Source organism: Netta rufina (genome assembly GCF_964035555.1).
Source record: "Netta rufina genome assembly, chromosome: 6".
In the NCBI taxonomy this organism is placed as follows: domain Eukaryota; kingdom Metazoa; phylum Chordata; class Aves; order Anseriformes; family Anatidae; genus Netta; species Netta rufina.
This window is the reverse complement of record NC_140129.1, coordinates 14,817,266-14,833,247: the sequence shown is the minus strand read 5'-3', so window position 1 is coordinate 14,833,247 and position 15,982 is coordinate 14,817,266. Positions and strand designations below refer to the sequence as shown.

Below are 15,982 nucleotides of genomic sequence, written 5' to 3'. Positions count from 1 at the left end.
AACATTTGATTAATTCATAATGGTTAGGGTATAGAGTACATGTAAGTGAGTGAGATGACTACTACCTCTCCTTGTTCTTAAAACAAATATATAAACATTTAAATGGGGTCATGAAGAGGTCAAGCTAGGCCTTTTCCCTGCTGATATAATAACACCAATAATTGCACAAATGAGCAATATGTAGAGAAGACTGTTTACATGTAGAGATGAATTATTTAGAGATAACAGTATTCTAATTGACACAGAAGAAAAACTCCCCCCAAATCCAAGTACTTTGGAGCTCTGGTTATACTGAAAAATAGGTGAACTGGATTTCCTCCTGTATTCCTCCAGTATGCAGGATCCTCCTGCACATCTGAAAGGGAGATACTGGAGTTTTCTAATTGTTCTGTGGCATTATTTTTTTCAAGATCTCTGGAATACTAGGAATGAGCAGTTCTAGTAGTGAAGAAAGGAGTAAGGAATATTCTTGAGTAAGTACATATTTAATGAGGTAGTTTGTTTAAAACAAAGCTTTTTTTTTTTTTACTGTCAATTATGTAACTTTTTGGCTTGATTCTTGCATAATTATTAAATTAATGATGCCTAGCATTTTTCTCAATCATTTTTTCTAGCTTACCAAGGGTCCTTGGAAAGCACTTGGATAGGCTAAGCAAATACCATCTGTGCAGTTGAATAAATGTGTATAAAATATTTAATTATGGGTAAGGCACATTTTGTTCTGAATAGCGAAAGCTTGTTGAACTCTGTCATGCCGACCACTGAATTCCACATCCTTTCTACTGCGAGCAATTTGGGTTATACAATCTAGTATAAAAAAAATAGAAATATTTTCAGGTGAACATTTGTATTGAGTTCAATACATTCCTGAGTTTTGTTAGAGTTAGTGCCCCTCTAAGTCCATCTTTGGACTTGCATATAGAAGTGCAATTGTGTGGGGTACCACTTCCTGCTGCAGCAGAGGTGGCCATTCCCAGTAGTAGCAGGAACATCCTTAGCTGGCAGAAGCACCAGGTGAGCTCTTCGTGGTGTTAAGATGATGGTCTTACAGCTGAGAGCAACAGCAAAGCATGCTGCTTCGTGACTCAGTGGGAACCACCTGGTGTGGGCATTGTGTGGAGAAGAACGTTAATGCTGAGCTGCTGAAGAATGTGGGAACAGAAAACATCAATGATCCGAACTCCTTAAGGCTGTGCAGATGATCTACTTGTGATGTTCAACTATCTTCCTAACATTGCTTGAGAAGTCGAAGCTGGGAGTTCAAGAAAAAGCTTTCAAAGTTTGTTTCAGAGAATTTTCAGCTCTGTATAAAGGTATGCAGAGCAAATCATATTTGTTCAGGTTATCAGCCAAATACCCAGACTGGACCTCTCAATCAAAAGGGTTTTTATGCTAATAACAGTTCCCAGTGTGTTTGTAGGATTGCTGTTTTATGAGAAGCCAGTTCCTTGTTGAACTAGTGTAAATGGGGGTAACTTGAATTTAGCTGGTAGGTGAGTACATCAGTGAAAGACTAGCTCTGAATGTAGATTTATGTTTATATTTCTTTAAGCAGTAAAACTGGAGCAGAGGCTCCTAATTTCTAAAATGATAGATTGTCTTCCTTTTGTTCTCCAACTCTTTGGCTATTAATGAAACAAATTGTGCTTGTTGGCTTCTACTCAGCTATTCTGGATGTACAGTGTGCTAATGTAAATCAGCAGTTTCTGCTGCTATAAATAAACTTCAACAGCAGCTGCGGAGCAAAACTGACAAGCTTCTGGTCATTTTTATTATTGCCATTCAGAAAGTGTTTGAATAGCTGTGAAAGTGTCCTGTGGTGTGTATGCTTGCTGTAGCAATGATATTTGGAGACTGAGCTGAGGCTACGAAGAGAGCGAGAGTGCATTTAGATGCCAGTGGTGTGAGAGCTGAGACTGAGAGTTGTGTTCCTCCATTTGGAAGTCCTTAAGCTACGTTTGGAGCTTTTTTCTATAAAATGCATGTTACCCAGCTGGCTGAAAGTCAGGAGTTCTTAGATGGAGTCCGGACTCCATATTTTTCTGATGTCTTTATAGCTAGATATAAGCCTTTATAAGCATCCTTGACTGTGGGACATCAGCATATTGTGGCCTGAGAAGTTGTCCCCTAACATGTTTAGTTTCTTACTCTGCTGAGGCGTTTTCTTTTGTTGCATAGCTGGGCAAGAATGCTTGCCTTCTACAGTATCCTTTTCCTCCTGCACCACCTTAGGAGCTCTTGCATGATGAATAGCAACTGCTGCTATCCTCCCATCTAGGAAGCAGAATGGAAAGTGGCAGCTGCATGGCCTGCAAAAGTGGATGCTAGCAGGCCAATCATTGTTGTGGCTGGACACGGGAGATGCTGCCGGGACAGGAAAAGTACTGAATATTTTTCATATGGGCATTTAATGGAGTCCTATGCTTATGTTTACATGTTGTTGTTTTTTTCTCTTAAAATCCTGCTTTTGAGGATCTTGGTACAAGGTCTCAGGAAATATCTTTAGCTGCAAGAATGATTTTTTTGTAGTAAAGATACACTTAATTTCTGTGCTGCCCTGGAGTGCATGTGGTCAAACAGAAGGTAGAGTCAGCTTATGCTGAAAGAGAGGGAATTGCTTTATTTTCCCTCTCTAGTACAAACATGTTTCTTGAATCTCAATATGCACCCGTGTGAAAAATAGGAAGGTGGGAGCAGAACCTACTTGTCAGCTGTTACTTTAGAAACAGCACCATCAGCCTGTGAGGAGGCTAAAGATGACCTAAGTGACATTCAGAGTGTATTACAATGTCTAGCAAACTGGAAACTAAAGTCTCTTAGCATCTTAGTTGTGTGTTTTACCAGTGGTTTATGCTGTTTTCTTTATACTGAATTAGGCTCTAGTAATGTTTAACTATTTATGGGAGAAACACCTTAACAACTAGCCTCTTAATTTATTAATTCTAATGTTTTTTGAAGTAAACGTATGTTCTTCTAGTGTATATTTGCTGGCTTGGTAGCCTAAGTATTTTAAGTGCTCTACTACTAGAAAAATAGAAGAATACAGACTTGTTCTTTTTAACAGTGATTCTTCTGATCTTTTAATTCAGCAACCACTTTCAGGGAATAATTATAGTTCATTCACTGTGACTGAGTGCTTCCATTTTTAACGACTGTTTGTGGCAATAATGAGGTCTATATAATTGGAGAGGAATATGGTACTTGGCAGACCCTTGCAGGCTCTTTTGAGAGTACACATTGAAGTACAAAGTTTAGAAGGGAGTCTAAATCCTGTAACAGGAATTGGATGAACTACCAAATCATGAATATAAAATCATAAAGAGTATTAAGTATTTTGGAGTGCTTTTAAAGTTCATTGCAAAGGCACAGTATAAGAAGTTGCATTTCCAATATTTCTAGAAAAGATTAGCATGTTGTATACTAGTGTAATTCCTTTTTTAAAATACTGAAACTGTTAAAATACGAAGTTAATATATTTTGTGTAATGAAGAAATGTAAAGGAGGAGAAATGATAACTTATGTAGAATTAGTTGGACTCTATAATTCATTGTCCTTTAAAGACAGGCAAAGTGAGTTCATTCCAAGAATGTTTGTGTGATAGATTTTACTGAATAAACCTTTTATTTCTGCTTTCAGTCAGCAGATAAGCAGCGAGCCCTAGAAGAAACCAAAGCCTACACAACCCAGTCATTAGCAAGTGTAGCCTATCTGATCAACACTTTGGCCAACAATGTTCTCCAAATGCTGGATATCCAAGCATCCCAGCTTCGACGCATGGAATCTTCAATCAATCATATTTCACAAGTGAGACCTTTTTCCTGATTTCTTTTTCTCTATTCATGAAATTATACAGTAGATAAAACTCTCACTGCATGTGACTTACCTGATGTTCTGTGAATAAGAAAAATAGTTGCATTTAAAACAGAAGGATGCATTTCTCCTCATACTAAATCTAGGAATGGGTGTCTGTGTGATTTGGTATTTGTGGTAGTGTGAACACTTTACATAGGATAAGAGATTAAATGTAATCTTCAACAGTTTATTGTTTGGGGATGGGTCCATTTTGTGTATGAAGTAAAAAGCGCAGGTAGATGAAAAAACAAACCAACAGAAAATTATGTTAACAAATTGATTAGACTTTCCAGTTCCTATTTGTGACTTACTGTGTATGGTATTAAATAGCTACAGACACTCAAAATTTAAAAAGAAAAAAAAAAAGAGAGAAAAAAGCATGAAACAGAAGCTGGAAAACACTACTTGTCATCTGTCATCTTTTTACTTTAATTGTTGCTATCATACTGGCCTCTGATGGCAAAAGCATAGGTGTCTTTTCTTAATAAAATTCAATTAGCAATGATGTGAACAGAGTAAAACTAATGTTTCAAGTTTATGTATGGCTAGAGAATGCCTGCGATTGTTTGCATTTTTTTTGAGGAGCTAAAAATAAACTAAGCTACTGTTATAAAGAACCCATGTCCTACTCCTGATGAGGGAGTTTTGACTGCCAGAATAGGCTGAGGATGAAATGATAGATTTATTGGAGGCTTACATGCCCATGATGGGTTAAAAAGAGAAAGTAAGAGCAATGATACAGCACATTCTGTCCTTCTACTATAGGAGAATTGTTAGGTTTCCTGACTGAATATTCTGTCTTATTCAACCAGGACGTTTTGGCTGCTAGTGTTTCTTGATCTCCACATGATAATGTTAAATATGTAAATATATATGTATATATAAAAAAGTGTGTGTGTGTGTGTGTATGTGTGTATATATATTGTGGCATTCAGAAAGACATTTGAAAGTGGGAGCTGTATAAGGTACGAAATAGATAGTTAAACAGTATGTAGATCTGGAAGAGACTCTGGGGATGATGCAGTATTATGACAGAGGAAGCAACACGACAGCAGGACAGACAAGTAGTAAGATATATTTTCAGTTTTCATCAGTGGGTCAATGAGAGTGGATGGATGTATTTTATGATTGTTCAGAAAATGTTTTACCTGGGTGCCATGTTCTTGATGGCTACTTTTTCTTTTCTGTTGTGCGAATGATCATACAGTTCTCCAAAAGTTGAAGTTGTGTCCGCAGAATGGATTGAGATCTGTTAACTTGTTGATGCTGAAAGGGTTGCTAAGCTGGTAGAGATCTGGACCATCAAAAGAAGTGAATAATTTTTTGCTATCTTAATGAGCCAAACTGGCTTACTGAGCGGTAAGAGGAATTCCAAAACAGGTGCAAAGGAAGTGGCCGGGTGGATTTTCCCTTCTGGTGATAGTATGCTATTAGATTGCATCAGTTATCCCATGCAACTGCATCCTCAGAAATAAGCTGAGAAGTTTGATTTCTTCTGCTACATGCTTTTTGTTAATCCATGGACAACTCAGTGGTTTTTGTTTGTTTGTTTGATTTTCTCAGAAAATGTATTATGTTACTCTGTGTGTGTGTGCGTGCTGTATATATGCTGTGTATATGTATATATGCCTCTGTGTGTATGTGTGGTAAATGTGCTTGTGTGTGTATGTGTATGGTTCTTGAGTGGTTTGTACCAGTTGACAAGTATTTCAACTATTTAAGAGTCTAACACAGAATAAGGATATGGGTAGAAATTCTTTCACTCAGGCTTCACTGGATTTTCCATTTTTTACATGCATACAGTTTATTTGGCACACAGTTTTTCTAAAGCATGTTTTGGGGAGACTGTCAAGGCATTTTTAATTTTTTCTTTTGAGAAACTGAGTTTTATACAGACTGAGATGTTAGGCCAGATTATCTTTGGAATTTGAACAAAATGGACTAATACTTAAAGTGGGGTGCTAAATTACCATTACCAAATACATAACAGAGATGGAACAGCCAAAATTCTTAGGCTGCATTTGTACAACCAAGCAAAGTTAGAAGATATTTCTGAATTTGTTTATATTACGGTAAAATTGAAATTGAGGGTATATTTTGGTTGTGGTTTTTGTTACCATCCATATGTCAGATGTTCCCTTAATCTTCATGAAAGAGGTCATGTCAGAAGAGCAGACAGTATTTGAATTTTGGGTGTTACTTACATCAAGTGTACTGATCCAAGGAACTTAATGAAGTTGCATTCAATGCACTCAAAAGTGGGTTCATCCCATGATACTGATGTTCCAGATGATACATTCTCCCTATTAATTTTGGTGGTTACTTCTTAAAAAATCGATTTATTTTGTCACAGTTTATATGTAATGCACAATTTCTGTTCAGTAACTCTGATTGGGATAAGCCTAATCTGCAGAAGATTTCTTCAGTCTTTTTTACTTTGGGTGTCAACTGTAGTGGATTGTCTTTAGCACCACATTAAATACCTCATGGTATAATATCTCATGGCTAAATTAACATTTTGGTCAGTCTGACTTGAAATGATGACTTGACTTGATAACTTTGTATTAATACTTTGTTCAGTGGATATTGATATTTAAATGTAGAAAACACTAATGCAAATTACAGTATATAAATGTATAGCCCTGCTTTGAATTATGATTCAAAATTCCACATACTCTCCAAAGAGGGAAGCAAAATCATTTGGCTCTTAGTAAGAAAACTTTTTTCGAAAGTGCTTGTTTTGCTCAAGTGACATTCAAACTCGAAGACACATGATTAACTTCAGAATATAAAATATTCTAGTTCTCTGTTCATACACAGAATGCCAATTTATGTCACTTTCTGTTTCCTTCTAAATGCCAGATTAATCAAAGAACTGAAAAGGAAGCTGATAATCATTTGTGGGTTTTTAGATTATATTTAGGTCCTGAATAAGGAAATCATTACTATTGAAACTATTTTTATGCAACTGATTAAATCCTATTGGTTTAAAATTTATTATTACTTTGATTTGGTCTGAAGGCTGATGAATGTGTTCTTGCTTGCCTTCTTTATCTTTGTCCAGAAATAGATTGTATGCAGTGTTTCTTATTTGGCTGAAGATTACAACACTAAATACAGATCTTCTGTATAAATATTTATACTTATTTTAAAAAATTGTGTTAAAATTTTTTCAAGTTATGACATGTTGATCGTATCCAAATAGTTTAATCTGGCAGATTTTCAAGTTTTAATATTTGTTTGATGAGAAATATTTTGTCAGATTTAGTTACAAAATGGTCTTAGTGAGCAAGTTCAGCTTTAAAATTCTTCTCTGCTGCTTATTATATAAACAAGTATGCTATCACAAAGAGTTGAAATATAGTAAGAGCCATCAGTTATGTCCAGTGACGCAGTAGGATGGAGAAATCTGCTTCATCCCCTTATGGAATTTGTCTCCTATGAACTTGCCAGTCATAAGTAGTGAATTGACCGCAGACTGGAGCTCTTCTGTAGTCAGCACGTAACACTTAACTGAACTGTTACAGCATGGGTGAGCTTGCTGGTGTCTGCAGGGATGGTCACTCAGACCTTCGTTTGCTATATCAATAAAGGCTCCTAACCATGTTCCGTTGTCTTTTTCTTGCAAGTTAAAAGAATAACCAGACTTATTTAAAATCGGTAATCTAAGTCTAACTCTACACAGTAGATATTACTAGATTATGGAGCAGGTAGCTCTTTAGCATCTTAGTATGATTGTGACCTTTTAATGTATGAAATACGTAAAATTTAAGTTGTGGCAGCTAATATGTTACATTTCTGACATTTCAGTAACTCATTCTTACTATGAGTAACTACTCATTATTTATTATTAAAAGTAACTACTCCATTTTTCAAGGTAATTTGAAATAAGGTTGTTGAAATTCTAGTAAACTAATGTAAATAATAATAAAAAAAAAAGCTCACAACACTGTATTTAAGCAACCTTTTCTCTTAAGATTTTTTTTAAAATGAATTTTAAAAGCCTAAGCTAACAAAGTGACAATACATTGATAAAAGTAAATGGGAATCTTTTGAGCAGAGGAAAAAATGAAGGCTTATGGAGGCTTTTGTTTCTGAAATTTCACTGTAGATTGGACTTTCAAAGTGCTAACTTAATATTCTGAGAAATTTCACTTACAGGTAGAATGTCTTTCAAAACTCTCTGGGTTCAGTGATTTTGATGTGGAGAACAATGTTAATTTTGGAATCCCAGACATAGTTTAATATTTTTTATGCCTTAATCTTTAAAAGCATTGAAGCGTGTTTTTTTTTTTTTTTTTTTTTTTTTTTTTAACTCGATATGGAAACTTGATGATTCAAAATGGCCAGAAAATTTCTAATAGAAACGATGAAGTGTTTTATACGTGTTTCTCTTTAAGCCAGGCCTTGCCTTACTGTAGGCATCTTGGAAGGTGTATTTAACAATGGTACTAAAGAGCCTAACTTCTCACAAACTGTCTGTCACCTAAAAGCTTTTGCCAAAGGAGGTGAAGCAGTAGGGGAAAAAGGTGCATAACAGTACTGTCAGGAGCCTTACATTTCTTATTGGAGAATAGCGTAAGTTCTAGAAGAGCAGAGTGTATCCCCTCTGCTGTTCATGCTAGACTTTACGAGCTCAGTATTCTTTTAGTCCAGCTATATGCCCGAAAACTTAATTATACTTTTTTTGTGGTCTTCTTGGAGATTTTCTGAAGACAGTAATTTAAAAATGACATTTCTCCATAGATGTTTATAAATCACGGAATAAACATTCTGTTGGCATTCTTCTGTCTCACTTAAGGGATTTATGCTAGTTCTTGAGGCAATAATTACCTGTGCATTGAGGATAAATGTTTTCATTTTCTTTAGTAGCAGGTTAATCTTTGTTCCTTTTTCTACTAATCAAATAAGTCAACGTTCCTTTCTGCTATTTTATAAAAATAAAAGATCTTAAGATCTTTTGTCTCTAGTAATCTACTAATCAAGAAAATGAAGTTTTGGAAAAACCTTCCAACAGAGTGCTTTTCAATACAATTTTGAGAGTATTTACCAGAAGTGGGTGCTGTTTCAATACACTTAGTTATTCCATAGCTGTTGAAGATAAAGGAAATGTTCTGAATCATCATGAAAGAGAATTCCCGTTAGATGAGCTTCAGGATTTAATTAGATTTTATGCATTTTATTGTTTGTTACTGTAGTCATGCCTCACTGATCACTGAAGCCCTTAAGGAAACTGGATGTGCTTACAATTCCTTTTAATAATTAATAAAACTCTCTCATCATTCATGGAAACAAGTTTCCACTGTGCCAAGATACCATCACGGCAATAGCATGTGCATTAAATATCTTCACTCATCTTATGTTTGTAGATAGTTGCATAATAAAATACTGAAAGTGCATGGTTAAGTTCACAGAGGTCAAGCACTTCAAATGCAGAGAAAGGAGGAAATAATCTTACCAACACTGGACTAATTAATTTCTTTCTGATCTGTAGATCGAAGTCAAGGCACTGAAGTTGTACTGTGAAAGCCATAAAGCAGTTTTGAAAGTCCAGATTCAGATTCTTAAGATTTTGATGTTGCAGTACATTCAAAACATTGTATAGCACTTGAGATGCTGTTGCAGCTGGGATTGTTTAACAAATAGGATCAGAGGCTTATGAGGCAAAGCACATAAGATAGGCAGTATAATGTTTCTGCAGTTTTCTAGTGTCATGTCTAGACCACAGATAAAGTTTGAGATAGCAGAGATTGAATTCTTCAGTGATATTAAATATGAGAGCAAGTTGTTTCAGTCACATACAGTTATATAAAAAAGTTAAAAATAAAAAAAATGTTTGTGCTTTCTAACTCCCCAGCAGATGAGGTGAGGATTCTGTAGCCAGTCTCTTTGGTATGACAGCTTCTTGTTCCAAATTCCTTCCACTTTTCCTTCCGCTATGCTATAAAACAAAAGTCTGGTAGGGATTATAAAATGTGATGCAAGAGAAAATACTGAATCCTACCCTGACACAGAATGATACGTTTTTGGTAGAGTGGACTGGGACATGTTTATGTGCTGTTTGCACTGGTGTTTCCACAACCTGTATGAGCTGTATATAGACGTGGTCATCTCAGGTAAAATTGAATGAGGAGCAGATTAGTTATTAAACCAGAAGTCATTGAAATATATTTCTTTTTAGCTTGCATGAACTCTGAATTTCTGCAAAGGTATTGGACAAACTTGGCTGGCTTTTCGTGAGGGTGATGGAAAATATATCCCAGATTTTTTAACTACCCCTATTATGTTTCAAATCGTTACTCAACAAACTCAAGCTTTCCAAGGATAGGGTTGCCAACATATTTTTTCTATTTTTTCTGTGGCTTTGTTTTAGAGAGCTATGCAGCTCTGGTAGAATCTACAGTTCTGGGCAGGTGGTATTAGAGGTGGAAATATTAGAAGATATATTGAGTACTTAAGTTTAGCAAAGGTGTAAGATATTGAAAATACGTTTTTGGGAATTACTGGGTAATCTTGATAGGTAGTAATTTAAATTTGCATATAATGCCTCTGATATTTGTTGAAATTCTTCTCTGGAAGTAATGTGAAGAAACAGGTTCTTGGAAATGTTTTGTTTGTTTGTTTTTATATTTAAAAATATTTTAAATGTAATACATATATACAGGATCTTTTTTTACTGGTTTTGCTATCTGTGGCACAAACAAAAGGGTAACCAACCCTACTGCCCCAGTGCCTGCCCTGAGAAAAATAAAATTAAAAAACCTTTGTTTTGAAAATGAGTTCTTATTCGTACCTGTTCCTTGTTGCTACAAAACCTTTGTCTTAAGTATGAAAAGATGAAAAATCTTTCTGGTACCATTCATGGTCACTGAAGCGATGACAAGAAATGTTGTGAATGATTAGAAATCCTAATGATGACAATTCTGGGTGTTTTTTGCCTTTAACCTATAGCTTAAATGTTTGTTCACAACCAGCAAATTTTTTGTAAGGAAAGTTGTTTTGTCAACAAAGAATTATTATTTTTTAATGATGCAAGCAGTGTCATGCACCTTGATTTAAGAGTTGTGTTTTGTTTGTTTGTTTTCCTCCTGCAGGGTTTTTTTTTGGTAATAATTTATTTTTTTCTAGTCTTGCTACCAAACAAGATTCAAGTACATGTTTTCAGACACTGAATTTTCAGTTGGTCTTTGTCTTACACTAGAGATTCTCCTGTGGTACTCATTGTATTATGTGGAGGAATGGTTTTTCCATGCTGGCTTTACCCATTCCAAGTAAAGGCACTGGGCTTAACCACTGGCTTCATAGTGGATAGCTAAATTAGTACTGAGCACCTTCTAAAATCGAATTGTTACTTTGTGATGAGCAATTTGTAGTGACTGAAATACCTGGTCCAATTTGTCTGAGTGAAATTTTATTCTGTTGTATAGCTACCAGTCCTATTTTAGCAAACTGTTTTACACTGTGAGAAAACCACCTTATGGTTTGTTTTTCAGGTTGTAAAAGTTAAACTTTGGGAAAATACCCCTCTGCTTCATCTAGTTGGAGACTATTTCAAAGACCAGTTTAGAGAGCAGTTGTAGAATTAGAAAGAATAAAAGAATCATATAAATGAGTGTCAGTAACAGGAACTAAGAATGGAAAGAAGGTATTTTACTGAATTGTAAAGAATGAAAGTAGTAGAAAACCCAAAGAACCTGTGATTATCAGTGTGGGTTTAGAGGTGACAAGTTCAACAATAAATTTGACAAAGATGATGTAAGCAAGTATATATAGTAATATGTTCAGCACAGTATACAGAGATTTTCAAAACATTGGAACTGATTCAGTGTTTTCTTTTCTGCTGACTCTGTATTCAAATGCATACCACTGTTAGTAAATACACTGCGTCTTTTGTAGACGGTGGACATTCACAAAGAGAAAGTTGCTAGAAGAGAAATTGGTATCTTGACTACAAACAAAAACACCTCAAGAACTCACAAAATCATTGCACCAGCTAACCTGGAGCGACCAGTTCGCTACATCAGGAAACCTATTGATTATACAATTCTAGATGATATTGGACATGGAGTGAAGGTAGGTGATGTTGTTAAAACAGCCAAACTGCAAATACATTGTCTTTGTATATTTTCAAAATAATCTGATGCTTTTCATGATAATATACCAGTTTCTCCTTCCCTGGCCAGTATGTCTATACATGTAAGAGGAGTTCTGCCCAGATTGCAGTTGCTCTTTCCCTTGTCCTTTCCCCCATGTTTCTGAACCTTGCAAGCTCACTGAATCTTATTTCTGAGGATATTTGGGACTGTGGATCTCAGCTTTTAAAATGCTTCTAAACACCTTGTGTGATGCTGCAATTACTTGTCAAGTTAGTTGTTAGGATATACCTGAGTAATGAAAAGCTAATGACCAACTGTCAAATTTCTCTCTGAATTAGCAACACAAAGTATGTTCCAGCTTTAATTGCACTTGGTTTAGTTTGGAGCTCACCTGAAAAAAGGGTTTGCATAAGATTCTTTGTTCTCTTTAATTTCTGTCAGTCTGTTATATCCTGTAATGTGCTTTGCTAAAGTGAGCTCTCTGCAATTTCTGTGCCATACAGAGTTTAAGAATGAGAATATTGCTGCCAAGTTCAAAGCCAGCTGTTCCTCCCTTTTAAAAGTAGGAAAAAAGGAGGGATTTCAGGGCAAATATCAGAAGGAGACACAACTTCTGGCTGTTGTATGCAAGTGGTAGATAAGTGCACACAACGGCAGCAATGTCATGTGTGAGATTAGTTTTTATTTATTTATTTTTTAAAACATGTCCTGAATGTAAACATAGTCTTAGCAGGTGTGAGCTCACTGTTAACTTGTGCTGCCAGGAAAACAAATATGGAAATGAGAACACTGACAGTGTTAAAGTTCCAGGAGAAGAAAGGTAAATAATACAAAGCAGTGTCATTTTTACATGACAAACTAACAAATCAGTAAACCTGCTAAGTAGCAGTAAGGTAAGATGCTTCTTCCAGTCAAAATACACCAGAATTTCTTTTGCTTGACACCTAAATGCATTGAGTCATCAATGATATTCAATTTGAACTATCTACTTGGATAGTCGTAATGACAACAGGTTGTTTGGCCACTCTTCAAATTCTTAATAGTCCTGTTTAGGTATCTCTTCAGAGCAATTATATTTGAGTCTTCTTCACATCCTGTTAGTTAACAGAAAGTCTATTTTCCCCATTTTTTACCAAAAGAGTCAGCCTTAATTTGTAACCTTAAATCAGATTTCAAAACCACTCTTTAAGTTGGAGGGAACAACAGCAGCAACAACAAAAGAACGCACACACGTACACCATCATTAATAGCTACTGTTTTGGCCAGGAAATTGTTATAATTTATATGTTAAAATCTACTGCCAATTCAAAATTTGAACTTATGCACGTCAGCAGAACTCCTTCTGGGTATGGACGGAGCGTATTAACCTGTAGGATTACCATTGCTAATATTTTAATGAGCACTTTTGTTTTAATGAGATTGTTTTAGAACTCATAAAAGAATAGTTTTTAATCGTTCTACAACATGTTATTTAGCACTGGCTCTAAACCATTACAATTGTTATCCCAGTTACCTCAGTGTAGCAGAATCATACCCACTGTGGTGCAGTGAATTATGTTCTACTGAAAGGACGTAATTCATCACATGGCTGATGACTCAAATGTGTGTTTGCATCCATTTGTTATGCTTGTGATATGCTTGAAATAGCATCCAAATGATATTTATAATGTGCTATATTAATCTGGAAAATTAAGAAGCATTGTATACTTAGTGAAACAAGAAGGAGCACTTGTTGTCTTTAATCATGCTATCTTTAATCTATGGAATTTATCTTTGGATCAGTTAATCGGGTTAATCCAGCGTTCAGTGCATAGGAAAGAACCACTCTCTTGCTGATGGGGAGAAAGTGGTCAGTTGTGTTTGACAACCTGTTGTATTCATTCTGATCAAGTAAATACAGAATAATTTTTTAAATCTCTATCTGGAGGACAAAGAGAAAAAAAATAAAAGAAATAGGAACTTTAAATTTGTCTATCTATAGCTGTTTATTGCTTGAGCTGTGGCATTTTTCCCTTTAGATCAGTACTCAGCAAGAGTTATTGGATAAATAGCATTGAAGTTCCAGTTAGTATCACAGTATCTGTCTGCATTCTTAGTTCTCCATCTTCTTTTTTGGCTGTAGGGCTTTCCCTCTAGTACTGGGACACAGCATTGTTTATTGTCAGGGCAATCAAAGAGATAAAGTAGCAAGCGTTCATTGCAATCCCTGAGAAATCCCTGATGAACTGTACAGAGAGTAATATAGGGGAAGCACAGAACATTCTTGGCCATGAAATCCAGTATGCCATGTTGAGGTAAATAGTTTAACCTGCTATGGCCATGGGAAAAGGTGCTTTACAGTATGGTTTCATAATAGGGGAGAGTGAGTGTAAATGCCACTATTATTCTTGCACTCCCTCCTCATCTGCATTCCCTGAAGTCACAATGCTGCAAAAATCCCAAGAACTTATCTGAAAGAGATTTGCTCTTTTTTTTTGTTCTTTAAATATTCATGGGTTACAAAGTCTTCCAATCTACTTTTCCTTCCAAAAGGTTCTCTGGTCAGGAGAATGCGGGGGGAGGGGAGGGGAGAGTTTGATCCATTCGAAGTAGTGTGTAGTTGCATTAAGGTACTGTAATTATCAGGCAGTACTGCTGAGGGAAATGTCTCCCACTCATGGACCCTTTAATGCAGTTGGCCACTTTCTGGCCAGTACAGGGGCACCTGGCTTTGCTGTGTAACTGTGTGAAGCAGAGACCGTTTTGGTTAATATCTCCATGGAACTGAACTTGAAGACAGGATGTTTTCTAGTAAATTGGATTATGTTTTCTTTAATATGTTAGGGTCTCATTATGAGCTGTGTGGATGGACCAGAGTAGTCACTCTGGATGCTCTGCTGTTGAGATTGTGCCATACATAATCTTCAGTGTTACAAGAAGTCTAAGAAATGTAATGTGTTTAGATCAGCTGAGCTGAAAACAGATCAAAAATACTCAAATGGAAGGACTACTTTTTTTTATTATAGGGAAAGAAAATACATACGCTATATATATGCTATTGAGCCAGTAAGATGTCATGTGACTTCATGCCAGACAGCTAGCACTTAAGCTTTAAAATACTTCATTCTTGGCTAAGGTTTTAAAATATAGTTTAGAAAAAGGTTCAAGACGTAATAATTTACTCTTGATCTTTGTGCAAGAGGTTTCTCATCGCACCAGGTTAAGAATTAACTAGCAGCATTGTCTAGGAAAGAGCATGTGTTAGCTTAATATTCTAGAGGATTTTGTTCACCTAATTGTAAATACGCAAACACAATTAACAGAATTTAAATGATCTCAGGGTATTGATAAGTCTGTTCTTTGACAGCTCCAAAAATTAGTCTCTGAAGTTAATCCAACTAGATCTTATATTCCATTCTGAAAATTGGTGACTTTTTGTTAGCACTGTAAGAACTTCAGTAAACTGAGTACAAACATTTGAGCATTAATTTTCAGGTGTTAAATCTAAATCCTTTGTGATCAATGTGTGTTGAAACTTTCAGCCTGAAAATCTTTTACTCATGACACATTCTGCTTTAGCCACTCTTTTTATGATCTACTGATACATTATTTTGTTAATGCTGAATGCTTAACTTTTTTCTTTCTTTTTCCTTTCTCTTCATATCCTGAAGTTCCAACTAACCTTTCAATGCTTTTTTTCCTTACCTCTTTTATTTGCTCCATTTATGCATTAAGTGGTTGCTTAGATTTAAGGTAAGAAACCCCAGGGCTGGATTTCCATTCTTATTCTTCTGAGACTATTACACACGGGGAGATGGTTATGTGAATGTTATAGATTGTTTAACACAACACCTGCTCTCCTTCCTGTGTATCAGATATTCTGTTGAAAGACTTCATTGTGGATAAATGTTTGACGATAGAAATTGATTTATTTATGTAAGGAAACTAACACAATTCATTTTAAAAGCTTTCTGGCAAAATATTGACTAACTTAAGCGTATCTACCAGGTCATTTACAAGGGAGGAATGTTGCGCTTACCATGCCTAGATGAAAA

General features: G+C 35.6%; 1 protein-coding gene across 5 annotated transcripts in view; it reads left to right on the top strand.

The window, feature by feature from the left end:
* The window catches only part of ABI2 (abl interactor 2), a 58,795-nt gene that overhangs the window by 19,018 nt on the left and 23,795 nt on the right, over positions 1-15,982 (top strand). For 4 of the 5 annotated variants that reach the window (XM_084289121.1, XM_084289124.1, XM_084289125.1 and 1 more), the window contains exons 2-3: positions 3,637-3,804; positions 11,749-11,925. In XM_084289121.1, the coding sequence (XP_084145247.1) occupies positions 3,637-3,804; positions 11,749-11,925 (345 nt within the window). The remainder of the gene's footprint in view (positions 1-3,636; positions 3,805-11,748; positions 11,926-15,982) is intronic. The other variant, XM_084289122.1, reaches the window with a different exon arrangement.